Source organism: Melozone crissalis, unplaced genomic scaffold, assembly GCF_028551555.1.
Source record: "Melozone crissalis strain CALT ecotype California unplaced genomic scaffold, PUWL_Pcris_2 ptg000485l_1, whole genome shotgun sequence".
Lineage (NCBI taxonomy): Eukaryota > Metazoa > Chordata > Aves > Passeriformes > Passerellidae > Melozone > Melozone crissalis.
Window position 1 is genome coordinate 111,438 of NW_026536196.1, and position 26,864 is coordinate 138,301.

General features: G+C 61.6%; 1 protein-coding gene across 2 annotated transcripts; it reads left to right on the plus strand.

Annotated features, from left to right (window-relative positions):
- Positions 1-14,155: 14,155 nt before the first annotated feature.
- On the plus strand, positions 14,156-26,729 carry USF1 (upstream transcription factor 1). 2 transcript variants are annotated; one of them, XM_054295062.1, is made up of 11 exons: positions 14,156-14,244; positions 17,092-17,160; positions 17,736-17,785; positions 18,645-18,763; positions 19,543-19,644; positions 20,852-21,041; positions 22,272-22,359; positions 22,974-23,032; positions 24,390-24,484; positions 24,587-24,715; positions 26,631-26,729. In XM_054295062.1, exons 2-11 carry the CDS (start codon positions 17,153-17,155, stop codon positions 26,718-26,720), a joined length of 930 nt encoding a protein of 309 aa, XP_054151037.1. In that variant the 5' UTR covers positions 14,156-14,244; positions 17,092-17,152; the 3' UTR covers positions 26,721-26,729. The 2 variants fall into 2 exon arrangements, with proteins under 2 accessions (XP_054151037.1, XP_054151036.1); XM_054295061.1 differs by lacking the exon at positions 26,631-26,729 and adding an exon at positions 26,274-26,414.
- Positions 26,730-26,864: the final 135 nt, after the last annotated feature.

Here is a 26,864-nt window from a genome sequence, read left to right on the forward strand (position 1 = left end):
GCCCCAGGACTGGCTGTGGTCCCCAGGTGTCACCTCCCTGCTGCTGTGGGGTCAAGGATGGACTCTGGTCCCCAAATGTCACCTCCCTGCTGGTGTGGGGACAAGGATGGATTTCAGTCCCCAAGTGTCACCTCCCTGCTGGCACATGGAGTTGGGGACACCACCAAGCCCCAGGACATTCTTCGGTCCCCAAGTGTCACCTTGCTGCTGGCACAGGCTTGGGGACACCACCAAGGAGCTCAAGGACATTCTCTGGTCCCCAAGTGTCACCTCCCTGCTTCAGAGATGGACTCTGGTCCCCCAAATGCCGTCTCCCTGCCATCACAGGCTTGGGGACGAGCCCCAGGACAAGCTCCTGTCCCCAGGTGCCACCCAACCAGGAGCTGGGGACACTCATGGTGACACCGGGGAGCCCCCGTGTTCCCCCAACCCCCCCCAGGCTGTGGTGGCCCTGGGGACAGCCTGTCCCCTTTCCCATGGGTTGGTGGCACTGGGGACAGCCGTGTCCCCTTTCCCCGGGCTGGGTGGCACTGGGGACAGCCGTGTCCCCTCCCCCATGGGTTGGTGGCACTTGGGGACAGCCGTGTCCCCTCCCCCCCGGGTGGGGGAGGGGCTGTACAGCCGTGTATAGACCCTGTAAATAAAGGACCCGCGGGACTGGGACCGGTGTGACACCTTGGGGACACCTTGGGGACAATGGGGACACGGGGGGGACATGGGAAACATGCGAGTGACATGGGTAATGTGGGTGACATGGGGGTGACATGGGAGTGACACTGAGACATGAGGGTGACACGGGGATGGCGTGGGTGACATGTGGGTGACACTGAGACATGAGGGTGACATGGGTAATATGGGTGACATGAGGGTGACATGGAGGTGACAGACACGGGGGTGACATGGTAACATGCAGGTGACATGGGGGTGACACGGTGACATGGGGGTGACAGACAGGTGACCCAGGGGTGGCATGGGTGACACGGTGACATGGGAGTGACACTGAGCCATGCGGGTGACATGGTAACACACAGGTGACACGGGGGTGACATGGGTGACACTGAGACACGCGGGTGACACAGGGGTGAGACAGGTGGCACACAGGTGACACTGAGACGTGTAGGTGACATGCAGTTGGCACAGTGACACAAGGATGAAATGTGGGTGACACGGGGGTGACACAGGGGTGGCACTGGGGACCGGGGTGGGGCTGGGGGTGCATGTGAGGTGGTGGGGGGGCAGGGGAGTGTGTAAGGGGGGGGAAGTGTGCAAGGGGTGTGCAAGGACATCCCCAGGGATGGCCAGCTGTCCCCAGGTGTCCCCTGGTGTGGTCAAATGCCCCCAGATGAGCCTGAGTGATGCCAGGTGTGTAACACACATTGGCTTGTCCCTGTCCCCAAGGTATGTCACTCACACACTCAGGTGCAAGGTGTCCCTTGCACACTCACATGTCCCTCACACACTCAGGTGTCCCCAGGTGTGTCCCTTGCACACTCAGGTGTCCCTCACACACTCAGGTGTCCCCAGGCCTGTCCCTTGCACACTCAGTTGTCCCCAGGCCTGTCCCTCACACACTCAGGTGTCCCCAGGCCGTGTCCCTCACACACTCAGGTGTCCCCAGGCTGTGTCCCTCACACACCCAGGTGTCCCTCACACACTCAGGTGTCCCCAGGTGTGTCCCTTACACGCTCAGGTGTCCCTCACACACTCAGGTGTCCCCAGGTGTGTCCCTCACACACCCAGGTGTCCCTCACACACTCAGGTGTCCCCAGGTGTGTCCCTTACACGCTCAGGTGTCCCCAGGCCATGTCCCTCACACACTCAGGTGTCCCCAGGTGTGTCCCTTACACGCTCAGGTGTCCCCAGGCCATGTCCCTCACACACTCAGGTGTCCCTTACACGCTCAGGTGTCCCCAGGCCATGTCCCTCACACACTCAGGTGTCCCCAGGCCGTGTTCCTCACACACTCACACCTCCCCTGTCCCCAGGGCGTGCCCCTTGCACACGCGTGTGCGCAGGCGTCCCCGCCCTCACTGTGGTTTCGCTGTGGCCGCGGGGAGCAGGAAGCGCCTCGAGCGCGGCCTCCGCCTTCCTGCCACCCCCGCGGGGACAGCGCCGGGACCCCCCTGGCGTGGCCCCCGCGCCCCCGGCCGTGTCCCCCGCGCTGTCCCCGGCGCTGTCCCCGTGTCCCCATGTCCCTGGCGCTCAAGGCCCGGCAGCGGGCGAGGCGCAAGGGCGGCTCCCGGGAGCGCCTCTTCGGCTGCGACCTCCAGGAGCATCTCCAGCGCTCGGGGCAGGACGGTGAGTGCCACCACCCTCCCTGAGCCCCCCAGGGGACACCAGGGCCACCAGGGCCACCGTGGGAAGCAGGGAAGGGGCCCCCGAGGGGACTCGGAGGGGACTTGCGCCACCCGTTGCGTCACCGGGGCTCCAGGAAGCGTTGCGGCCACCGAGGCTCGGCCGGGATTTGGGGGGGTTGGAGCTCGCTGGAGCTCCAATCTCAGGGGGGTTGGGCCTGAGGGGTGGAGGGGTCTGGGCCTTGGGGTTGGTGACTCCATCCTTTGGGATTTGGTGGCTCCATCCTTTGGGATTTGGTGGCCCTCTTCCTCGGGATTTGGTGGCCTCGTTCCTTGGGATTTGGTGACTTCATCCTTTGGGATTTGGTGGCTTCATCCCCGTGGATTTGGTGGCTTCATCCTTTGGGATTTGGCGGCTCCATCCTTTGGGATTTGATGGCCTCGTTCCCATGGATTTGGTGGCCCTGGTCCTTGGGATTTGGTGGCCTCATCCCTGTGGATTTGGTGGCTCCATCCTTTGGGATTTGGTTGCCTTGTTCCTTGGGGTTGGTGGTTTCATCCTTTGGGATTTGGTGGCCTCATCCCCGTGGATTTGGTGGCCCTGCTCCTTGGGATTTGGTGGCCTCATCCCTGCGGATTTGGTGGCTCCATCCTTTGAGATTTGGTGGCTCCATTCCCATGGATTTGGTGGCTCCATCCTTTTGGATTTGATGGCCTCATCCCTGTGGATTTGGTGGCTCCATCCGTGTGGATTTGGTGGCCTTGTTCCTTGGGATTTGGTGGCCTCATCTCTATGGATTTGGTGGCTCCATGCTTTGGAAGGTGGTGGCCTCATCCCAGTGAAGTTGGTGTTCTCATTTCTTGGGATTTGGTGGCCTCATCTCAGTGTAATTGGTGTCCTCATCTCTTGGGATTTGGTGGCCTCATCTCTGTGGATTTGGTGGCTCCATCCGTGTGGATTTGGTGGCCTTGTTCCTTGGGATTTGGTGGCCTCATCTCTATGGATTTGGTGGCTCCATGCTTTGGAAGGTGGTGGCCTCATCCCAGTGAAGTTGGTGTTCTCATTTCTTGGGATTTGGTGGCCTCATCTCTGTGGGGTTGGTGGCTCCATCCTTTGGGATTTGGTGGCCCCGTTCCTCGGGAACCAGTGGCTCTGTGGGATCCGGGATCACTGGGGCCCTGTGGGATTTGGGATCACTGGGATCCCTTGGGACGGGGCTCACTGGGACCCTGCGGGGCCGGGCTCAGCGAGATCCCATGGGATCAGGCTCACCGGGACCCTGTGGGGCTGGGATCACTGGGATCCCATGGCATGGGGCTCACAGGGATCCCATGGGATTGGGCTGACTGGGACCCTGTGGGATTTGGGATCAGTGGGGTCCCATGGAATGGGGCTCACCGGGACCCCTTGGGGCCGGGCCGTGCCCCGCAGTGCCGCAGGTTGTCCGGAGCTGCACGGAGTTCGTGGAGCAGCACGGGGTGGTCGATGGCATCTACCGCCTGTCCGGGGTGTCCTCCAACACACAGCGGCTGCGGTCAGCGGGACCGGGATGGGGATGGGGATTGGGAACGGGACTGGGGACGGGAACGGGATCGGGATGGGACTGGGGATGGGATTGGGATGGGATTGGGATGGGATGAGACTGGGATCAAGACTGGAGAGGGGATTGGGGATGGGATTGGGGACAGGATGGGATCAATGGGATGGGATGGATGGGGTCAGTGGGATGGGATCAATGGGGTGGGATCAGTGGGATGGGATCAATGGGATGGGATTGATGGGATGAGGATGGGGCTGGGGATGGGATAGGATGGGATGGGATGGATTGGGATTGGGGCAGGAATAGAGACAGGAACAGGGATGGGAGGGGATCAGGATCAGAGACTGGGGCAGGAATGGGGACAGAGCAGGGATGGGGACCAGGATCAGGATGGAGCAGGAATTGGGCCGGGAATGGGGAGGAATTGAGGTGGGACTGGGATCTGGTGGGAACTGGGCGGGATCGGGACAGAGGCGGATAGGGGACTCAGGATTGGGATGAGAACGGGGCTGGGAATGGGGATGGGGCAGAGGTCGGGATTGGGATGGGATCAATGGGATGGGGGTGGAGTCTGGAGGATGCGGGGACTGAGAGGGAGGGAGGGGACAGGAATGGGATGAGAAAAGGTGGAAGCAGGGATGGGACGGGACTCAGGCTGACACCTCCCCGGCCCCTTCCCTTCCCCCATCCCGCTCCAACCCCTCTTCCCCCACTCCTTTCCTTCCCTTTTTCCCTCTTTATTGTTTTTGGGGTTTTCCCTGCCCGTTCTCTTTCACTTTCCCCCGGACAGTTTTCCCCTCCTCTGCTTCCTCCCCTGAGCGCTTTTCTCCCCCGTTCCTGCGGGAACCCAGAGCCATATCCCAAATCCCAAATCCCAAATCCCAAATCCCAAATCCCAAATCCCAAATTCCAAACCACAGTCAAGAGTTCGAGGTGCAGCACAGTCTGGATGCCAAGGCCATATCCCCAGTCCCACATTCCAAATCCCAAACCCCAAATCCCAAACCCAGGCAGGAGTTTGAGGTGCAGCGCAGTCCCGACCTCAAATCCCAAACCCCAGTCCCAATCCCCAAATCCCAATCCCAGATCCCTAACCCCAACTCCCAAACCCCAATCCCAATCCCCAAAGCCCAAACCCCAAATCCCAAACCCCAGGCAGGAGTCTGAGGTGCAGTGCAGCCCAGATCCATATCCCAATCCCCAAACTCCAAACCCTAAATCCCAATCCCTGGCAGGAGTTTGAAGCCCAGCGCAGCCCAGACCCCAAGTCCCCAATCCCAGACCCCAAATCCCCAATCCCAAACCCCAAATCCCACCCCAGGACGGAGTTTGAGGCGCAGCGCAGCCCGGACCTGTCGCGGGACATTTACCTGCAGGACGTTCACTGCGTCAGCTCCCTGTGCAAGGCCTACTGCCGCGAGCTGCCCAACCCCCTGCTCACCTACCAGCTCTACGACAAGTTCGCCGTGAGTCCCTGATGTCCCCAGAGTGTCCCCAGGGTGGCGGGTGGCTCTGTCACCGCGCCGTCACCGCGCTGTGCCCGCAGGACGCGGTGGCCATCCAGATGGAGGAGGCGCGGCTGGTGAAGATCAAGGAGGTGCTCAAGGAGCTGCCGGCGCCTCACTACAGGTGAAGGGCGGTGGTGACATCCCCGGCAGTGTCCCCTGGGCGGTGTCGCTGTGTCCCCTGCGGTGGCACTGAGGTGTGGCGCTGCTGTCGCAGGACGCTGGAGTTCCTGATGCGGCACCTGCTGCGCATGGCGGCGCACAGCGGGCGCACCAACATGCACGCCAGGAACCTGGCCATCGTCTGGGCGCCCAACCTGCTGCGGTGAGGGACACCTGGCACCTGGCACTGTCACCTGGCACTGTCACCTGTGCTGTTACCTGTCACTGTCACCTGTTGCTGTCACCTGTCACTGTCACTGTCAATCTGGTCACTTGTCCCCTGTCACTGCCAGCCCCATCACTATCACCCCAGCCACACTCAGCCCTGTCACCCTCAGTCCTGTCACCCTCAGGCCTGTCACTGTCACCTGTCACTGCCACCCTCAACCCCATCACCCTCACCCCCGTCGCCCTCAATCCTGTCACTGTCACCTGTAACTATCACTGTCAGTCCTGTCACCCTCAGGCCTGTCACCCTCAGCTCTGTCACCCTCATCCCCATCACACTCAGCCCTGTCACCCTCACTCCTGTCACTGCTATCCCTGTCACCCTCAGCCCCATCACCCTCCATCCTGTGTGTCCCCTGATGTCCCCTCACCCTGCTGTCCCCAATGTCCCCCTCACCCTGCTGTCCCCTCATCCCACAGTGATCCCACTGTCCCCTGCTGTCCCCTAACCCTGAGGTGACCCTGCTGTCCCCTCACCCTGGGCTGACCCCACTGTCCCCTCATTCTGAAGTGACCCTCCTGTCCCCTCACCCATTGGTGACCCCGCTGTCCCCGCTGTGCCCAGCTCGAGGGACATCGAGGCCTCGGGGTTCAACGGCACGGCGGCGTTCATGGAGGTGCGCGTGCAGTCCATCGTGGTGGAGTTCATCCTCACACACGTGGAGCAGCTCTTCGGGGACGCGCCGCTGCCAGGCAGGGACACCAGGGGACACCGGGGGACACCGTGGGGACACTGTGGGATATTGGGGGGACACCGCAGGGACACCAGGGGAACATTGGGGAGATACTGCAGGGACTCTGTGGGATATTGGGGGACACTGCAGGGATATCAGGGGGACACCGTGGGGACACCATGGGGACAGCAGGGGGATAACAGGGGGACACTGCAGGGACGCTGTGGGGACAGTGGGGGCACAGCAAGGGGACACCACAGGGACACTGTGGGATTTCGGGGGGACACTTTGGGGACAGTGAGGGGACACTGCAGGGACACCATGGGGACACCACAGGAACACTGCAGAGACAGCGGGGGGACATTGTGGGGACACTGGGAGGACACTGTGGGGAAATTGGGGGGACACAGTAGAGACATTGGGGGGACACTGGGGGACACCACGAGGACAGCGGAAGGACGTCGTGGGGACACCGTGGGGACACTGCAGGGGAACATTGGGGGAACATCAGAGGGACATCATGGGGACACCATGGGGACGTTGAGGGGACACCATGGGGGCAGTGGGGGGGACACTGCAGGGACATTGGGGGGGCATCAGAGGCACACTGTGAGGACAGCAGAGGGACACTGCGGGGACATTGGGAGGACACTGCGGGGACACCGTGGGGACACTATGGGGACATTGAGGGGGACACCGGTTTGGGGGTCTCCAGGTGGGAAATCCCCCCTGACCTTGGGTGGGGGTCCCAAGGGGACATTGGGGGTCCCAGGGGACATTGACTCCCCATTTTTGGGGGTCTCCAAGGTGAAGTTGAGTTGACACTGTCCCATTTTGGGTCCCAGATGGGGACTGTCCCTCTGGCACTCCCTGATCCCAGGCTGGGGTCCCTGAAGTGACCCTGTCACATTTTGGAGGTCTCAGGACACTGAGGGTCTCTGAGGTGATATTGTCCCATTTTGGGTCCCCGAGGTGACCCTGTCCCATTTTGGGGTCCCAGGTGGGGATTGTCTCCATGTCAATCCCTAAATCCCAAGCTGGGGCTCTCTGAGGTGACCCTGTCCCATTATGGGGTCCCAGGCTGGGGTCTCTGGATCCCTGAGGTGACCCTGTCCCATTCTGGGTCCCTGAGGTGACATTGTCCCATTTTGGGCACCAGGTGGGGACAGTCCCCGTCACTCGCTGCTCCTGCCCGGGGCTGTCCCCACCCTGCACGTCCCGGCCGCGCTGAGCCAGGGCGACGGCCCCCCCCAGATGCGGCCCTACCACACCATCATCGAGCTCAGCGAGCACAGGTACGGCCACCAGGGACACCTGGGCACAGGTGACATCCCCAACCCACCCCGGGGACCCCCCAAACCCCAAGCCTGGCTCAGGTGGTCCCAACTCACTGTGACCCAGGTGGCCCCAGGTGTGCCAGGGTGTGTCCAGGCGCCCCCCAGGTGTCCCTCCAGGTGTGCTCAGAAGTCCCTCCAGTTGTGCCCAGGTGTATTCCAAGTGTCCCCAGGTGTATGCCAGGTGTCCCCACGTGCACCCCAGGTGTGTCCAGGTGTACCTCAGGTGCCCCCAGGTGTGCCCAGGTATATCCCAGGTGTGTCCAGGTATATCCCAGGTGCCCCCAGGTGTGCCCAGGTGTATCACAGGTGTGCCCAGGTGTATCCCAGGTGTATCCCAGGTGCCCCCAGGTGTGCCCAGGCGTGCCCAGGTGTATGCAGTATCCAGGTGTGCCCAGGTATATCCCAGGTACCCTCAGATGTATTCCAGGTGCCCCCAGATATGTTCAAGTGTCCCCCAGATGTGCCCAGGTGCATCCCAGGTCTCCCCAGATGTGCCCAGGTGTATCCCAGGCATGCCCAGGTGTATCCCAGGTGTGCCCAGGTGCCCCCAGGTGTACACAGATGTATCCCAGGTGTATCCCAGGTGCCCCCAGGTGCCCCCAGGTGTGCCCAGGTGTGCCCAGGTGTATCCCAGGTGTCCCCACAGGAGCAAGGGCTCCCTCAAGGCCAAGAAGTGGAGATCCATCTTCAACCTGGGCCGCTCCGGGCACGAGGCCAAGCGGAAATCGGGGAAGGCGGAGGAAAAAGGTGGGAATTCGGGGGAACCCATGGTCTAGGGGGGGTTATCCCCAAATACCCCCCAAAATCCCCCCAAATCCCCCCAAAATTCCCCAAATCCCCTTCTCCCGCCCCATTCCCAGAGAAGTGCGGGAAGGTCACTCTACGGCCGGCCAAGAGCATGGACTCGCTCAGCTCCGGCCCCTCCGGACCGTCCGGTAAGGGGGGCCTCTGTCCCTGGGGATTGTCCCTGTGTCCCCTGGGATTGTCCCTCTGTCCCTATGGGGATTATCCCTCTGTTCCCTTGGGATTGTCCCTCCGTCCCCTGGGATTGTCCCTCTGTCCCCTCAGATCCCCACACCCTGTGATCCCCCCATAACCCGGGATCCCCCTGTTACCCCCGGGACCCCCACTTCCCTTGACTCCCCCGCACCCCGCGGTCCCCCCACACCCCGCGGTCCTCCCGGTCCCCCCGGTACCCCGGCCCCGTTCCGGACGCGTTCCCCCGCAGGCCCGGAGGCGGCGCGGCTGCTGCCGAAGCTGTCGGTGAAGCTGCGGCCGCAGCGGCAGCACAGCTCGGACGCGACCCCCGCGGCCCCGGAGCCGCCGCCGGAGCTGGACGAGAGCCTGGAGGAGCCGCTGGAAGCGGCGGCCGAGAGCAGCACCAAGTCGGAGCCCACCACCCCCAAAGCCCCCCGGGCCGGGCCGGGGGTCGGCGGCCGCTCCCGCGCCGAGAAATGCGCGGGGCTGCACATCTCGGGCCCCTACGCGGTCACCGTCCCGCCGCACATCACCTCCAACCTGTCCCGCCTCACCCGCGGGCTCCCGTGCCCCGCGCTGGAACGGGAGCAGAGCCCCGGCAGCGCCCCCGAGCCCGCCCGGGACCCCCGGCCCCGCTCCGGTGAGAGCCCGCGGTGTGGGACCGCCGAGGGACCGCGGGGACACCGGGACTGGGGGACACCGGGATTGGGGTGACACTAGGATTAGGGGGACACCGGGATTGGGGGAACACTGGGACTGGAGGGACACCGGGATTGGGGGGACACTGGGATTAGAGGGGACACCAGGACTGGGGTGACACTGGGATTAGAGGGACCACGGGATTGGGGAGACACTGGGACTAGGGGACACCGGGATTGAGGGACATCAGGATCAGGGAGATATCGGGATTAGGGGGAACACCAGGATTGGAGGGACATTGGAATAGAGGGGACACTGGGATCTGGGAAATCGGGATAGAGGGGACACCGGGATCAGGGGGATGCCGGGATAGAGGGGACATCAGAATAGAGGAGACAGCGAGATTGGGGGACCCTGGGATGGAGTGGGACACCAGAATAAGGGGGACACTGGGGTCGGGGGGACAATGGAATAGAGGGGACACCGGGATTAGGGGGACACTGGGATCTGGGAAATCGGGATAGAGGGGACACTGGGATCAGGGGAACAGCGGGATCAGGGGGACACCGGGATTCGGGGACATCGGAATAGAAGGGACAGCAGGATTGGGGGACACCCGGATCGGGAAACACCAGGATTGGAGGGCCACCAGAATTGGCAGAACACTGGGATCAAGGGGACATCGGGATCAGAGGGACACCGGGATTGGGGGACCCCGGGATTGGGGGACCCCGGGATCAGGTGGGTGCCGGTACCGAGCGCTCCCGGCTCTCCCGCAGAAGATGCGGAGCAGAGCCGGCTCTCCCTGGAGCTCCGCGACTCCTTCGCCTTCCTGGACGGCCCCGAGACGTGGCTGGAGGGTGGTGGCGACACTGAGGCGGCGCCGCGGAGCCCCGGGATCGAGGATGGGACACCCGGGATCGAGGATGGGACCCCCAGGATCGAGGATGGGACCATCGGGATCGAAGAATGGATCCTCGGGATTGAGGACGGGACCCCCGGGATCGGGGACGGGTTCCCGGCCATGGAGGAGGGGATGGAGAGCGGGTTCATGAACGTGAGCACCCGGCGATTTGAGATTTGGGGATGGGGCGGGAGTGGGGGAGGCGGGAGGAGGGGGTGGGATCAGTGGGGTTGGGATGGGATCAATGGGATCAATGGGATGGGATCAATGGCATAGGATCAATGGGATCGATGGGATCAATGGGATCAATTGAATAGGTAGGATGGGATCAATGGGATTGATGGGACGGGATTGATGGGATGGGATCAATGGGATCGATGGGATCAATGGGATGGGATGGGATCAATGGCATCAATGGGATGGGATCAATGGGATCAATGGAATAGATGGGATGGGATCAATGGGATCCATGGGATTGATGGGATGGGATCAATGGGATCAACAGGATCAATGGGATCAATGGAATAGATGGAATGGGATGGGATCGATGGGATAGGATCAATGGGATCAATGGGATGGGATCAACGGGATCAACAGGATCAATGGGATGGGATGGGATGGGATCGATGGGACGGGATGGGATAAATGGGATCAATGGGATAGATGGGTTGGGATCAATGGGATCAATGGGATCAATGGGATCACTGGGATCAATGGGATAGATGGGATGGGATCAATGGGATCAATGGGATTGATGGATTGGGATCAATGGGATGGACATGGGAACACAGTGAACCCACCCGCGTTTCCCGCCCGTGCCTGGGGGTCCCATCCGTGTCCCCCCTCCCTCCCCGCAGCCAGGTGAGCGCTGGGCGGAGCAGCCCGACAGTTACCTGTCCATCGAGGAGTGCACGGAGCAGGACATGTTCTTCCTGGCCCCCGGCGCCTCCGACCCCGACTCCGACCCCGACGAAATCTTCCTGAGCGCCCACGACGAGCTCAGCCCCCTGGGGACCCCCGAGGGACCCCTGAGTCAGGGGACAGCCCTGGAGAACCAAAAGATCCTGGAGATCCCAGAGATCCCTGAAATCCCAGAGATCCCAGAGATGCCAGAGACCCCAAAAATCACAAAAATCCTGGAGAACCAAGAGATCCCAGAGATCCCAGAGATCCCAAAAGTTCTGGAGATCCCAGAGATGTCAGAGACCCCAAAAATCCCAAAAGTCCTGGAGACCCTAGAGAACCGAGAGATCCTGGAGATCCCAGAAATCCCAAAAGTCCTGGAGATCCCAGAGGTGTCAAAGACCCCGAAAACCCCAAAAGTCTTGGAGACCCTGGAGATCCAGGAGATCCCAGAGATCCCCAAAATCCTGGAGATCCCGGAGATCCCAGAGATCCCACAGAACCAAGAGATCCCAGAGATCCCAAAAATGCTGGAGATCACAGAGATCTCAGAGATCCCAGAAATCCCAAAAGTCCTGGAGATCTCAGAGACCCCCAAAATCCCAGAAATTTTGGCCCAAACGCCCCCAGAACAGGATGGTCCAGGAGTGGGGGACCCCCCCCAGCACCCCCATGGGGAGGGGGCCACAGAGGGAGACCCCAGCCCCAGGATGGGGGTGTGGGGTGAGGGAGGGGGGCTCGGGGGTCCCGCTGGGAATGGGGGGGCGGATGGAGCTGGATCCCAGCCCCTCATCCCAGAGGAGGGGGATCCCCGGGATTTTGGGGGGTCTCCTCCAGCCCAGCCCCCCCAAGAGCCCCCCGAGCCCCCAACCCTGGGGGCTGTTCCTGGGGGGGTCCCGGATGGGGCCGGTGTCACCCCCAGGACCACCCTGACCTCCCCCTCTCCCCCTGCCCCCAAAAACCTGGAGCTGATCCAGGATGGGTCCCTGAGACCCCCAAAATTGATCCAGGATGAGCCCCCCAAAATCTCGGAGCTGATCTGGGATGAGCCCCCCAAACCCCTGGAGCTGATCCACGCTGATCCCCCCAAATCCCTGCAGCCCTCTGGACCCCTGGAGCCCCCCAAATCCCTGGAGCCCATTTGGGATGAGCCCCCCAAATCCCTGAAGCTGATCCAGGATGAGCCCCCCAGATTCTCAGAGCCCCCCAGACCCCTTGAGCCGATCTGGCGTGAGCCCCCCAAATCCTGGGACACCCCCAAATCCCTGGAGCCGATGTGCGGTGAGCCCCCCAGACCCCTGAATGTGACCCAGGGTGGTGCCCCCCAATCCTGGGACCCCCATGGACCCCCAAATCTGATCTGGGACGGGTGCCCCAAATCTCTGGAGCCGATCCTGGCCGAGCCCCCCAAATCCTGGGACACCCCCAAACCCCTGGAGCCGATCCTGGCCGAGCCCCCCAAATCCTGGGACACCCCGGTACCCCCAATTCCGATCCAGGACAGGCGCCCCAAATCCCTGGGGCCGCTCCTGGCTGAGCCCCCCAAATCCCAGGACCCCCCGGGACCCCCAGATCCGACCCGGGACGGGCGCCCCAAATCCCTGGGGCCTCTCCCGGACCCCCTGCACAGCTCCCGCCGCCCCCTCCCCATTTTGGGGGCGCGGGTGATGCTGGCCCGGGCCGTGCCCGTGGTGCCCCCCAAACCCCACTTTGCCCATGCCCTCCTGGGACCCTCCCAAATCCCCCTGGGAACCCCAAAATTTCCCCCGGGACCCCCAGGGACGCCCCCAAATACCCCTGAGACCCCCCCAAATCCCCTTGGGACCCCCCCAAATCCCCCCGGCACCCCCTGGCAGCCCTGGGGGGGGGCGAGCGCTGAGCGTGGGCAGGGCCCCCCCAGAGCAGAGTGCAAATAAATAATGATAAAGTGAGAATTAAATGATAATTAAATGAGAATAATAAAGATACCAAGGTGGGACTTCCGGCGTCAGAGATGCTGGTGGGTTGTTGGTTTTTATTTATAGATTTTATTTTATTGTTGCTTTAAATTTAATGTTATATTTTAAAATTTAGTTTAATATTTTATTTTACTTAATTTGAATTTTAAATTTTATTTTAAATTTTATTTTAAATGGTTTTATTTTTATTTTTTTTAATTTTTTTTTTAATTCTATTTAAATTTAGAAACATTGGGGACATAGGGCATGGGGACATTTAGGGACATTGGGACAGGGAGAAATGGAGACATTGGGATAAGGGGACATGGGGACATTTGGGGACATTTGGGGACATTGGGACAGCAAGAAATGGGGACATTGGGATAAAGAGATTTGGGGACATTTGGGGACACTGGGACAGGGAGACATGGGGACACTGGGACATGGGGTCATTTGGGGACATTGAAGCCATGGGAACACTGGGACAGAGGGACAGGAGAACACGTGGCTGTGGGTACCTGGACACACAGACACACAGGAACAAGAGGACAGAGGCCCACGGGGACAAGGGGACACCGAGGGGACGCTGAGGCCACACCAGGCCGGCCACAAACCCCGGCCTTTGTTTACACCGCCGCCATCTTTGCCTCAACATGGCGGCGCCCGCAGCGGCCTCACCAACGGGGCAGCCCGGGCCTTCCGGGCTCATCTCTCAAACCCCTCTGGTACCGGCGGGCGAGGCGGGGATCCCTCACCCTCAGCAGCGCCGGTTCTGTCCCCACACCCCCATCACGACCCTCACCCATCTCCGCCCTCTTCCAACATGGCGCCGCCCTCACCCAAGATGGCGGCGGGGCAGCGGAAGCGCCGCGCGCCTTCGCCGTCTAAGATGGCGCCGCCCGCAGCGCCGCGCGCTAAGATGGCGCCCGGCCGTGAGGGCGGCCCTGCCCGGCGCCAAGATGGCGGAGCGGCGCTGCCGGCGCGGCGCCCCGGCCCAAGATGGCGGCGCGAAGCCGGGCTGGGGCCGCGTGAGGGGGGAACTTCCGCCCGCGCCCAAGATGGCGGCGCGGCGGCGCCGTGCGCATGTGCGGGGCCCATGGCGAGACAAGGGGCCGAAGGCGCGCAGGGCCCGAGGCCGAGAGGTACCGGGGGGGGCCCGGGCGGCCCCGGGGGGCGAACCCCGCCGGTAACGGCGGCGCCGCGGCCCCGGCACCGCCCCCGAGGCGGGGGGGGAGCGGCCGCGCCCGCCGGGCCCGCGGGGAGGGGCGGGGGGGGGGGGGCGGCGGGGGTGACCCCCTCTGAGGCGCGCGCGGCGGGTGTCACTGTCACCCCCCGGTGCTGTCCCCTCCCCCCGCTCGGTCACCACCCCCCCCCGTGTGTCGGTGTCACCGCCGTGCGCGTCGCCACCCCCCCCCCCCACCCCCCCACTTTGTCACCGTTTCGTGTGGCCCGTCCCCACCCCCCGCTGTGGCAGTGGCGCCGTCGTTGTGGACCCCCCCCACTTTGTCACCCTTTTTGTGTCGCCTCTCCCCCTCTGTCCCCCCCCCTCGCCGTGTGTGTGTCCCCGTTATGTCGCTGTCACCCCTCTGTTTGTCACCCCCCCATCCGTGTCTGTCCCCACCCCCCGTGTCACCCCCCCTCCGTGTCACCCCCCTTTGTGTGTCCCCACTCTGTCACTGTCACCTCCCCCCGTGTCACCCCCTTTGTGTGTCCCCACTTTGTCACCCCCTTCCTGCCCCCCCAGCTCTGTCACTGTCACCCCCCTCCAGTTTTGTCACCTCCCCCTTTGTGTCCCCCCCCGTCACTGTCACCCCACTCAATGTCCCCCCTGGTCCTTGTCCCTCTGGGTGTGTCACTGTCACCCCCCTCATCCCTGTCCCCCATCTGTCCCCTCTCCTCACTGACCCCCAAATTGTCACCTCCTGGTGTCCCCCCCATTTCCCCATCCCGGGTGGGGGGTGACAAGGGACAGCCCCTCCTCCCCCGGTGTGACACTGGGGTGGCCGTGGTGTCACTGCCACCGCTCGGGGTGACACTGGGGACACCCAGGAGGAGGTGACCCCAAAGTGCCACCCTGGGCGAGCTGGTGGCTTTGGGGACAGGCTGTGTGGCTGTGGGGACAGGCTCTGTGGCTTTGGGGACATGTTGTCACCTGGGATGGAAGGGGGCAGTGAGGGGACACCTGGAGGTGTGGCTGTGGTCACAGGTGGTGGTCATTGGTCAGTTGTGGTGGCCCACACTGGTGTCTGGTCACGGTGGCCACTGTCCCCTCATGGTGACCACTGTCCCCTCATGGTGGCCGGTGTGCCATGGTGTCAGGTCACAGTGGTCACTGTCCTGCTGTGGTGGCCACTGTCCCATCGTGGTGACCACTGTCCCATGGTGATGGCCAATGTCTGGTCATGGTGGCCAGTGTCCTGTCCCAGTGTCCCATCCTGGTGTCCCATCCCAATGTCCCATCCTGGTCCTGTTCCAGTTCCTGTCCCCATCCTGACCCCCTGTGACCCCATGTCCCTTGTCCCTGTCATCATCCCTGTCCCTGTCATCATCCCTGTCCCCATCCCTTGTCCCTGTCCTGTCTCTGTGTCCCCATTCCTTATCCCTGTCCCCATCCCTGTGTCCCTGTCCCCATGTCCCTGTCCCTGTATCCCCATCCCTGTCCCCATCCCATGTCCCTGTCCTGTCCCTGACCCCCCTGTCCGTGACTCCTCTGTGTCCCTGTCCCCATGTCCCTGTCCCTGAGCCTGTATCCCCATTCCTGTCCCCATCCCTGTGTCCCTGTCCCGGACCCCTCTGTGTCCCTGTCCCCATCCCTGTCCCCATCCCCATGTCCCTGTCCCCATCCTTGTGTCCCTGTCCTGTCCCCACCCCTGTCCCTATCCTGTCCCTGTCCCCATCCCCACGTCCCCGTCCTGTCCCTGACCCCAGTGTCCCCATATCCTGGTGTCCCTGTATCCCTGCATCCTGATGTCCCTGTGTCCCAGTGTCCCTTTGTCCCTGACCCCAGTGTCCCTTGTGTCCCAATGTCCCTGTGTCCTGGTGTCCCTGTGTCCCTATATCCCATTGTCCCTGTGTCCCAGTGTCCCTGACCCTGTTGTCCCTATGTCCTGCTGTCCCTGTGTCCTGGTGTCCCTGTCTCCCGATGTCCCTGACCCTGCTGTCCTCATGTCCCAATGTCCCTTGTGTCCCAATGTCCCTGACCCCGCTGTCCTCGTGTCCCACTGTCCCCATGTCCTACTGTCCCTGACCCCACTGTCCCTGTGTCCTGGTGTCCCTCACCCCACTGTCCCCATGTCCCTGTGTCCCCATCTCCCTGACCCCGCTGTCCTCATGTCCGCATGTTCCTGACCCCACTGTCCCCATGTCCCTGCGTCTCTGTGTCCCCATGTACCTGACCCTGCTGTCCCTGTGTCCCCCATGCCCCCCTGTCCCTGATTCCACTGTCCCTGCTGTCCCCATATCTCCATGTCCCTGTCCCTGACCCCGCTGTCCCCGTGTCCCCGTGTCCCCATGTCCCTGTCCCTGACCCCGCTGTCCCCGTGTCCCCGTGTCCCCATGTCCCTGTCCCTGACCCCACTGTCTCCATGTCCCCGTGTCCCCATGTTCCTGTCCCTGACCCCACTGTCTCCATGTCCTGCTGTCCCCATGTCCCTGCTGTCCCCATGTCCCTGTCCCTGCTGTCCCCATGTCCCTGCTGTCCCCTTGTCCCTGTCCCTGACCCCGCTGTCCCAATGTCCCCATGTCCCTGCTGTCCCCATGTCCCTGTCCCTGTGTCCCCGTGTCCCTGACCCCGCTGTCCCCGTGTCCCCGCTGTCCCCGTGTCCCTGTCCCTGACCCCGCTGTCCCCATGTCCCCGCTGTCCCCGTGTCCCTGTCCCTGACCCCGCTGTCCCCGTGTCCCCGCTGTCCCCGTGTCCCTGTCCCTGACCCCGCTGTCCCCGTGTCCCCGCTGTCCCCGTGTCCCTGTCCCTGACCCCGCTGTCCCCGCAGGGCTCTGAAGGCCGTGAGGCTGCTCCGCTCCCGCCCCGCTGATGCCCGAGGGAGCTGAGCCATGAAGGGGTGAGTGGGACCCCAAAATCTGCCATGAGACCCCAAAAACCTGCTCTGGGACCCCAAAACCTGCCATGAGACCCCAAAAACCTGCTCTGGGACCCCAAAACCTGCTCTGGGACTCCAAAACCCACCTGGGCCCCCAAACTCTTACCTGGGGTCCCCAAACTCTCACCTGGGACCCCAAACTCCCACCTGAGACCCCAAAACCTGCTCTAGGACCCCAACATCTCCTCTGAAACCCCAAAACTCATCCGGGACCCCCAAAATCTGCTCTGGGAACCCTCCAGGATGATGGGACTCCCCCCAGCACCCCCCAAATCTGACCCAGGACCCCAAAACTTTGACCTGGGACCCCCCAAAGTGCCCCAGATCTCCAAAATCTCATCTGGGACCCCCCAAAACGGCCCCAAGGTCTTCTCCGATCTGGTCTGGGACCCCAAAATAACCCCAGGACCCCCAAAACTGCCCCATGGGTGGGACCCACGAGGAGTGGGGAATTTGGGGGTGTCCCAGATTTGGGGTTGGGGGTTTTGGGGGGCTCAAGGACCCCCCCCCCCCACTGTTTTGTTTCCCCCCTCCAGGCAGCAAAAAGCAGCCGAGACCGAGGAGGGGACGGTGCAGATCCAGGAAGGTGAGGGGGGACCCCAAAATTGGGGTTTGGGGGGATTTGGGGAGGTTTTGGGTTCTTTGGGGGAGGATTGGGGGGTTTTGGGGTCTTTGGGGGGAGGTTTTGGGGTCTTTTTAGGGGGGAATTTGGGGAGGTTTTGGGGTCTTTATGGGGATGAATTGGGGAGGTTTTGGGGTCTTTGGGGGGAGGTTTTGGGGTCTTTTTGGGGGAATTTGGGAAGATTTTGGGGAGGTTTTGTGTCCCCCCCAATCCTGTGTCCCCCCACTCCCTACTTTGGGGTGCCCCCTCCCCAATTTGGGGTTCTCCCTCCCCAGTTTAGGGTACCCCCTCCCCAGTTTGGGGTTCCCTGCCCAGTTTGGGTTCCCCCTCCCCAATTGGGGGTGCTCCCCAATGCCGTGTCCCCCCAGTTTGGGTACCCTCCCCAGTTTGGGTACCCTCCCCAGTTTAGGGTACCCCCTGCCCAGTTTAGGGTTCCCCTCCCCAATGTGGAGTTCTCCCCAGTTTGGGGTTCCCCTCCCCAGTTTAGGGTACTCCCCTCCCAGTCTGGGTACCCTCTCCCCAGTTTGGGGTCCCCCCCAATGCTGTGTCCCCACAGTTTGAGATACCCCCTCCTCAATTTGGGGTTCCCCTTCCCCAGTTTAGGGTTCCCCTCCCCAGTTTGGGGTTCCTCCCACTTTGGCTGCCCCTCCCCACTTTGGGTGCCCCCTCCCCAATTTGGGTTCACCTCCTCAGTTCAGGGTGCCTCCTCCCTAACTTGGGGTGCCCCCCCAATACCGTGTCCCCCTCCCCAGTTTGGGTGCCCCCCAGTTTGAGGTTCCCCTCCCCAATTTGGGGTCCCCCCCCGGCTCTGGTGTCCCCCCAGGCTCGGTGGCCACGGGCGAGGACCCCACGAGCGTGGCCATTGCCAGCATCCAATCGGCCGCCACCTTCCCCGACCCCGGCGTCAAGTATGTGTTCAGGACCGAGGGCGGCGGCACGCAGGTACGCACTGGCACACCTGGAGTACACCTAGAGTACACCTGGGCACACCTGGGCACACCTGGGCACACCTGGAGTACACCTGGGTACACCTGGGCACACCTGGGATATACCTGGGTACACCTGGGCACACCTGGGCACACCTGGAGTACACCTGGGTACACCTGGGCACACCTCGGATATACCTGGGGGCACCTGGGATACACTTGGGAACACCTGGGATACACATGGAGGGGCTTATGGGCACCTGGACACACCTGGAGTACACCTGTTGTACACCTGAGCACACCTGGGTACACCTGGGGGCACCTGGAGTACACCTGGGATACACCTGAGGGCACCTGGGATACTCCTGGGGATTCACCTAGGTACACCTGGGGGCACCTGGGTACACCTGGGCACACCTGGGGGCACCTGGGCACACCTGGGATACACAGGGGGGCACCTGGGCACACCTGGAGTACACCTGGGCATACCTGAGCACACCTGTAGTACACCTGGCCACACCTGGATACACCTGGAGTACACCTGGGATACTCCTGGGGATTCACCTAGGCACACCTGAGGGCACCTGGGTACACCTGGTACACCTGGGATACACCTGGAGTACACCTGGAGTACACCTGGGGACACCTGGGGGACACTGTGGGGTGGCACTGGGGAGGTTTCTGTGTCACACCTGTGTGAGGTGCTCCACCTGTGGCATGTGATGATCCAGGTGATCCAGGTGGTGACACTTGGGGTCTCTGTGTCTCACCTGTGTATGTCCCACCTGTCCCCAGGTGATGTACCGGGTGATCCAGGTGGCTGACGGGCAGCTGGACGCGCAGACCGAGGGCACCAGCGCCATCAGCGGCTACCCGGCCACGCAGTCCATGACACAGGTGCGTCACCTGGCCACGCCCCCCTGCCACACCCACTGTCCCCACCCCACCTGTGCCCCGCCCAGTCCACAGCCCAGGTGTGTTGTTGTGCCACACCCACTGCCACACCCCCCCCCTCCATGTCACCTGTGCCCTGCCCAATCCATGACACAGGTGTGTCACCTGGCCACGCCCCCTGCCACACCCCCTGCCATGCCCTGGGCCTCACCTGTGCCCCACCCAGGTGGTGACCCAGGTGTGTCATGGGGCAGGGTGGCACCTCTGTCTTGTCCCTCAGCTGTGTCTCACTCGTGTCCCATTTGTGTCCCACCTGTCTATCACCTGTCTCTCACCTGTGTCTCACCTGTTCTTCACTTGTGTCCCCCCTGTCTCACTTGTCTCTCCTCTGTCCCACCTGTCCCTCCTGTCCCACATCTGTCCCACCTGTGTCCTTCATCTGTGTCCCACTGGACTTACCTGTCTCACACCTGTCCCCCTGTCCCTCTCCTATCCCCCCTGTCCCATCTGTCCCACCTCCCTCACCTATGTCCCTCACCTGTCCCACCTGTCCCCTTTATCCCACACCCATCCCACCTGTGTCCCTCACCTGTCCCCCCTGTCACCCCATCCCTCACCTGTCCCTCATCTGTCTCACCTGTCCCACCTGTGTCCTTCACCTGTCCCTCACCTCCCCCTTACTTGTCCCCCCATCTTTCACCTGTTCCTCACCTGTGTCCCTCACCTGTCTGACGTGTGTACCTCACCTGTGTCCCTCACCTGTGTTCCTCACCTGTGTCCCTCACTTGTCCCTCACCTGTGTCCCCCACCTGTCCCTCACCTGTCTCACCTGTGCCTCACTTGTCCCATCTGTCCCACCTGTCCTTTACCTGTGTCCCCCACCTATCCCTCACCTGTCTTACCTGTCCTACCTATCCCATACCTGTCCCCCATCTCACCTGTCCCACCTGTGTCCCCACCTGTCCCTCCTCTGTCCCACACCTGTCCCGCCTGCGTCCCCCCATCTCACCTGTCCCTCACCTGTCCCCCCGTCCTACCTGTCCCATACCTGTCCCACCTGTGTTTCACCTCCCTCACTTGTGTCCCCTTTGTCCCCCCTGTCCCCCCATCCCACACCTGTCCCTCACCTGTGTCCCTCACCTGTGTCACACCTGTGTCCCTCACCTATGTCACACCTGTCCCCCACCTGTCCCTCACCTGTCCCTGGCAGGCGGTGATCCAGGGTGCGTTCACGAGCGAGGAGCAGGTGGACTCGGAGGCGGCTCCCAGCGAGACGCACTACACCTACTTCCCCGCGGCAGGTGTGGCCGACGGCGCCGCCGCCACCGCCGCCACGGCCGCCACCGCCGTGGTGACCACGCAGAGCTCCGAGGCGCTGCTGGGGCAGCCCACGCCCACAGGTGGGAGCCCGGCTGGAAAGGGCTCACCTGGGCGGGTTTGGGGGCACCTGAAATGAATTGGGGCTCACCTGGGCGGGTTTGGGGGCACCTGAAATGAATTGGGGCTCACCTGGGTGGGTTTGGGGGCACCTGAAATGAATTGGGGCTCACCTTTGCGGGTTTGGGGGCACCTGGACTGAAATGAATTGGGGCTCACCTGGGTGGGTTTGGGGGCACCTGAAATGAATTGGGGCTCACCTGGGTGGGTTTGGGGGCACCTGGACAGGGTTTGTGGGCACCTGGACTGAAATGGAGCTCACCCGGGTGGGTCTGGGGACACCTGGGTGGGTTTGGGGTCACCTGAAATGGATTGGGAGTCACCTGGACTGAAAAGGGGCTCACCTGGGTGGGTTGGGGGACACCTGGGTGGGTTTGGAGGTATCTGGGTTGGTTTTGGGGTCGCCTGGACAATGGGGCTCACCTGGGCGGGTTGGGGGCACCTGAAATGAATTGGGGCTCATCTGGGCGGGTTTGGGGCATCTGGATTGGGTTGGGATTCACCTGGGTGGGTTTGGGGGGCACCTGGGTGGGTTTGGGGTCACCTGGATTTGGTTTAGAGGGATCTGGATGGGGTTGGGATTCACCTGGGTTGGGTTTGGGACATCTAGGTTGGGTTTGGGGGAGTCTGGGTTGGGTTGGGATTCACCTGGATGGGTTTGGGACGTCTGGATTGGGTTTGGGGGCACCTGGGTGGGTTTGGGGCCACCCAAACTGAAATGGGGCTCACCTGGATTGGGTCTGGGGACACCTGGACTGAAATGGGGCTCACCTGGATATGTTTGGGGTCATCTCGGTTGGGACTCACCTGGGATGCTTTGGGGTGGCTGGACTAGGTTTGGGGTCACCTGGCTGGGTTTAGGGTCATCTGGATTGGGTTGGAACTCACCTGGATGGGTTTGGGGGCACCTGAAGTGAATTGGGGCTCACCTGTGCCACTTTGGGGTCACCTGGATGGGTTTGGGGACGTCTGGGTTGGGTTTGGGGTCACCTGGGTGGGTTTGGGGCATCTGGGTTAGGTTGGGACTCACCTGAATGGGTTTGGGGTCATCTGGACAGGGTTTTCTCACCTGGGTGGGTTTGGGGTCACCTGGGTTGGGACTCATGTGGGTGTATGGATTTGGGGTCTCACCTGTGGATTTTTGGGTCTCACCTGTGGGGTTTTGGTCTCTCACCTGTGGCTCTGGGCTCCAGGGCAGTTTTTCGTGATGATGTCACCACAGGAGGTGCTCCCAGGGGGGGCCCAGCGCTCCATCGCCCCCCGCGCACACCCCTACTCCCCGTGAGTACCTGGGCACACCTGGGGCCCACCCAGATACACCTGAATACACCTGGGGTTCACCCAGACACACCTGGGATACACCCAAACACACCTGGGCACACCTGGGGCACGCCCAGGTCACACTGGGATACGCTCAGATACACCTGGGGCACACCCAAACACACCTGGGGCTCACATGGGGCACACCTGGGACTCACCCAGATACACCTGGGGCACACCCAAACACACCTGGGACACACCTGGGGCTCACGTGGGGCACACCTAGGACTCACCCAGATACACCTGGGACACACCCAAACACACCTGGGGCACACCCAAGTGATACTGGGACAACGCTCAGACACACCCATGTCACACCTGGGGCACACCTGGACACACTGGGACATACCCAAACACACCTGGATGTGCTGGGGTACAGCTGGAACGTACATGGAGACACCTTGACACACCTGGGTCACATCCAAACACACCTGGGGCACACCTGGGACAACACATCTGGACCTGTTGGAGCACACCTGGGCATGCATGGGGACACCTGAACACACCCAGGATACACCTGGGACATGCCCAGACACACCTGTGCCACACCTGTGCCCACCTGTGCCCCTCCCCAGGAAGTCGGAGGCTCCCCGAGCCACGCGGGACGAGAAGCGCCGGGCACAGCACAACGAAGGTACCGGGACAGGGGCACCCGATCCCAAAGGGACACCCCAATTCCCAATGCCCCGTTCCCACTGGGAATCCCCCATCCCCATTCCCTGTTCCCAATCCCCGTTCCCATTGGGAATCCCTGTTCCCATTCTCATTCCCAATTCCAATCCCACTGGGAATTCCCGTTCCCTGTCCCAGTCCCAATCCCCATTGGGAATCCGTGTTCCCATTCCTGTTCCCAGTCCCATTGGGAATCCCCATTCCCATTCTCAACTCCATTCCCATTGGGAATCCCTGTTCCTAATCCCATTCCCAGTGGTAATTCCCGTTCCCATTCCAATTGGGAATCATGTTCCCATTCCCCAATCCCAATCCCAATCCCATTGGGAATCCCCATTCCTATTCCCCATTCCCAATCTGATTCCCGTTGGGAATCCTGTTCCCAATCCCATTCCCATTGGGAATCCCCAATCCCCGTTCCCAGTCCCAATCCCATTGGGAATCTCCGTTCCCGTCCCCAATCCCAATCCCACCGAGAACCCTGTTCCCATTAGGAATCTCCTTTCCCATTCCTGTTCCCAATCCCACTGGGAATCCCGTTCCCACTGGGAATCCCCGTTCCCAATTCCCATTCCCCATTCCCAGTCTCAGTCCCATTGGGAATCCTGTTCCCATTCCCGGTTCCCAATCCCCATTCCCGATCCCAATCCCATTGGGAATCCCCGTTCCCAATCCCCGTTCCAAATCCCATTGGAAATCCCTGTTCCCATTTCCAGTTCCCAATCCCCGTTCCCAATCCCATTCCCAATCCCACTCCCCAATTGGGAATTCCTGTTCCCAATCCCCATTTCCAATCCCCTCGTTCCCTGTCCCATCCCACTGGCAATCCCAGTCCCACTGGCAATCCCCATTCCCAATCCCCATTCCCAATCCCCAATTGGGAATTCCCGTTCCCAATCCCCATTCCCAATCCCCATTCCCAATTCCCCCAATCCCATTCCAACTGGGAATCCCGTCCCCGTTCCCAATCCCACTGGGAATCCCCGTTCCCATTCCCAATCCCCATTCCCAATCCCCATTCCCAATCCCCATTCCCCATTCCCCAATCCCCATTCCCAATCCCCATTCCCCATTCCCAATCCCCATTCCCAATCCCCATTCTCAATCCCCAATCCCCAATCCCCATTCCCCAATCCCCATTCCCAATCCCCATTCCCCAATCCCCATTCCCAATCCCCAATCCCCATTCCCCAATCCCCATTCCCAATCCCCATTCCCCATTCCCAATCCCCATTCCCAATCCCCATTCCCCAATCCCTAATCCCCGTCCCAAATTCCCCCATTCCCAATCCCAATCCCACTGGGAATTCCCATTTCAGTGGAGCGCCGGCGCCGGGACAAGATCAACAACTGGATCGTGCAGCTGTCCAAGATCATCCCCGACTGCTCCATGGAGAACACCAAATCCGGACAGGTCCATGCTTTGGGGGTCGTTTGGGATTATTTGGGGTTTTTTGGGATGATTTGGGGTTTTTTGGGGTCATTGGGGCGCCAGCAGTGACCCCGAACCCCACAGAGCAAGGGCGGGATCCTGTCCAAGGCCTGCGACTACATCCAGGAGCTGCGGCAGAGCAACCTGCGGCTGAGCGAGGAGCTGCAGGGCCTGGACCAGCTGCAGATGGACAACGAGGTGCTGCGCCAGCAGGTCAGACTGGGATGGACTGGGAGGGACTGGGGGAAACTGGGAAAGGGGCTGGGAACACTGGGAATGGGATTGAGATCAATGGGACCAGGCCTGGGGTTACTGGGATGGGATTGGGATCAATGGGATCAGGGCTGGAGCAGCTGCAGATGGACAACAAGGTGCTGCACCAGCAGGTCAGACTGGGAGCACTGGGAGGGACTGGGGGGAACTGGGAATGGGGCTGGGAACATTGGGAATAGGGCTGGGGTGGGACTGGGGTCATTGGGATCAATGGGATAGGGCTGGGATTGATGGGATCAGGGCTGGAGCAGCTGCAGATGGACAACAAGGTGCTGCACCAGCAGGTCAGACTGGGAGCACTGGGAGGGACTGGGGGGAACTGGGAATGGGGCTGGGAACATTGGGAATAATAGGGCTGGGGTGGGACTGGGGTCATTGGGATCAATGGGATAGGGCTGGGATTGATGGGATCAGGGATGGACCAGCTGCAGATGGGCAACGAGGTGCTGCACCAGCAGGTCAGACTGGGAGGGACTGGGAATGGGGCTGGGATGGACTGGGAATGTGATTGGGGTCGCAGGGATGGGATTGGGGTCATTGGGATCAATGGGATAGGGCTGGGATTGATGGGATCAGGGATGGAGCAGCTGCAGATGGACAATGAGGTGCTGCACCAGCAGGTCAGACTGGGAGCACTGGGAGGGACTGGGATGAACTGGGATAGACTGGGAATGAGCTTGGGGTCACTGGGATGGGATTGGGGTCATTGGGATCAATGGGATAGGGCTGGGATTGATGGGATCAGGGATGAACCAGCTGCAGATGGACAATGAGGTGCTGCACCAGCAGGTCAGACTGGGAGCACTGGGAGGGACTGGGATGAACTGGGAACACTGGGAATGGGATTGGAGTCATGGTAATGGGGCTGGGGTCATTGGGGTGGAGCTGGAGTCATGGGAATGGGCATTGAGATCAATGGGATTGGGGCTGGAGCAGCTGCAGATGGACAGCGGGGTGCTGCGCCAGCAGGTCAGACTGGGAGGGACTGGGGGAAACTGGGAATGGGGCTGGGATGGACTGGGAATGGGATTGGGTCACTGGGATGGGATTGAGATCAATGGGATCAGGGCTGGGGTCATTGGGGTGGAGCTGGGGTCATGGGGATGGATTTGGGATCGATGGATCAGGGATGGAGCAGCTGCAGATGGACAGCGAGGTGCTGCACCAGCAGGTCAGACTGGGAAGGACTGGGAGGGACTGGGAGCACACTGGGGGATATTTTGGGGTGCAGTTGGATATTTTGGGGTCTCTGGGGGATGTTTTGGGGTGTCTAACCCCCCCCCCCATACCACTTTGGGATACCACAAAATCTAGTGGAGGAAGGACAAGAACCTGTTGGTTTGGGATATTGGGAGCACTGGGAGTTACTGGGAGCACTGGGAGTTACTGGGAGCACTGGGAGTGCACTGGGGGATATTTTGGGGTACAGGGTGATATTTTGGGGTGCAGGGGGATATTTTGGGGTCACTGGGGGATGTTTTGGGGTCCCCAAATGCAGGTGGAGGAGCTGAAGAACAAGAACCTGCTGGTTTGGGATATGGGGAGCACTGGGAGTTACTGGGAGCACTGGGAGTACACTGGGGGATATTTTGGGTGCAGGGTGATATTTTGGGGTGCAGGGTGATATTTTGGGGTCACTGGGGATGTTTTGGGGTCCCCAAACGCAGGTGGAGGAGCTGAAGAACCAGAACCTGCTGCTGTAGCGGGTTTGGGATACTGGGGGTTACTGGGAGCACTGGGGGTTACTGGGAGCACTGGAGCACACTGGGGGATATTTCGCGATTCAGGGGGATATTTTGGGGTACAGGGCGATATTTTGGGGTTATTTTGGGGTGTCTGACCCCCCTAAATGCAGGTGGAGGAGCTGAAGAACAAGAACCTGCTTCTGAGGGCGCAGCTGCGCCAGCACGGGCTGGAGATCGTCATCAAAAACGACACCCACTGACCCCAAAAACCCCAAAACTCACCCCAAAATTCCACCTACCCCCCATTCCCGCACCCCAAAAACCCCCCGGGACCCCCCCAAAACCCCTCCCCACCCCTGCAGCCCTTCCCCCCGCGCTCGGTTCTGCCCCTCCCCCCCCCAATC

Bases quoted from the DNA above. Each gene is read 5' to 3' on its own strand.
- USF1 (XM_054295061.1), top strand. The intron at 18,764-19,542 runs GTACGCACTGGC...ACCTGTCCCCAG, and splicing joins CCGAGGGCGGCGGCACGCAG to GTGATGTACCGGGTGATCCA. The intron at 22,360-22,973 runs GTGAGTACCTGG...GCCCCTCCCCAG, and splicing joins CGCGCACACCCCTACTCCCC to GAAGTCGGAGGCTCCCCGAG.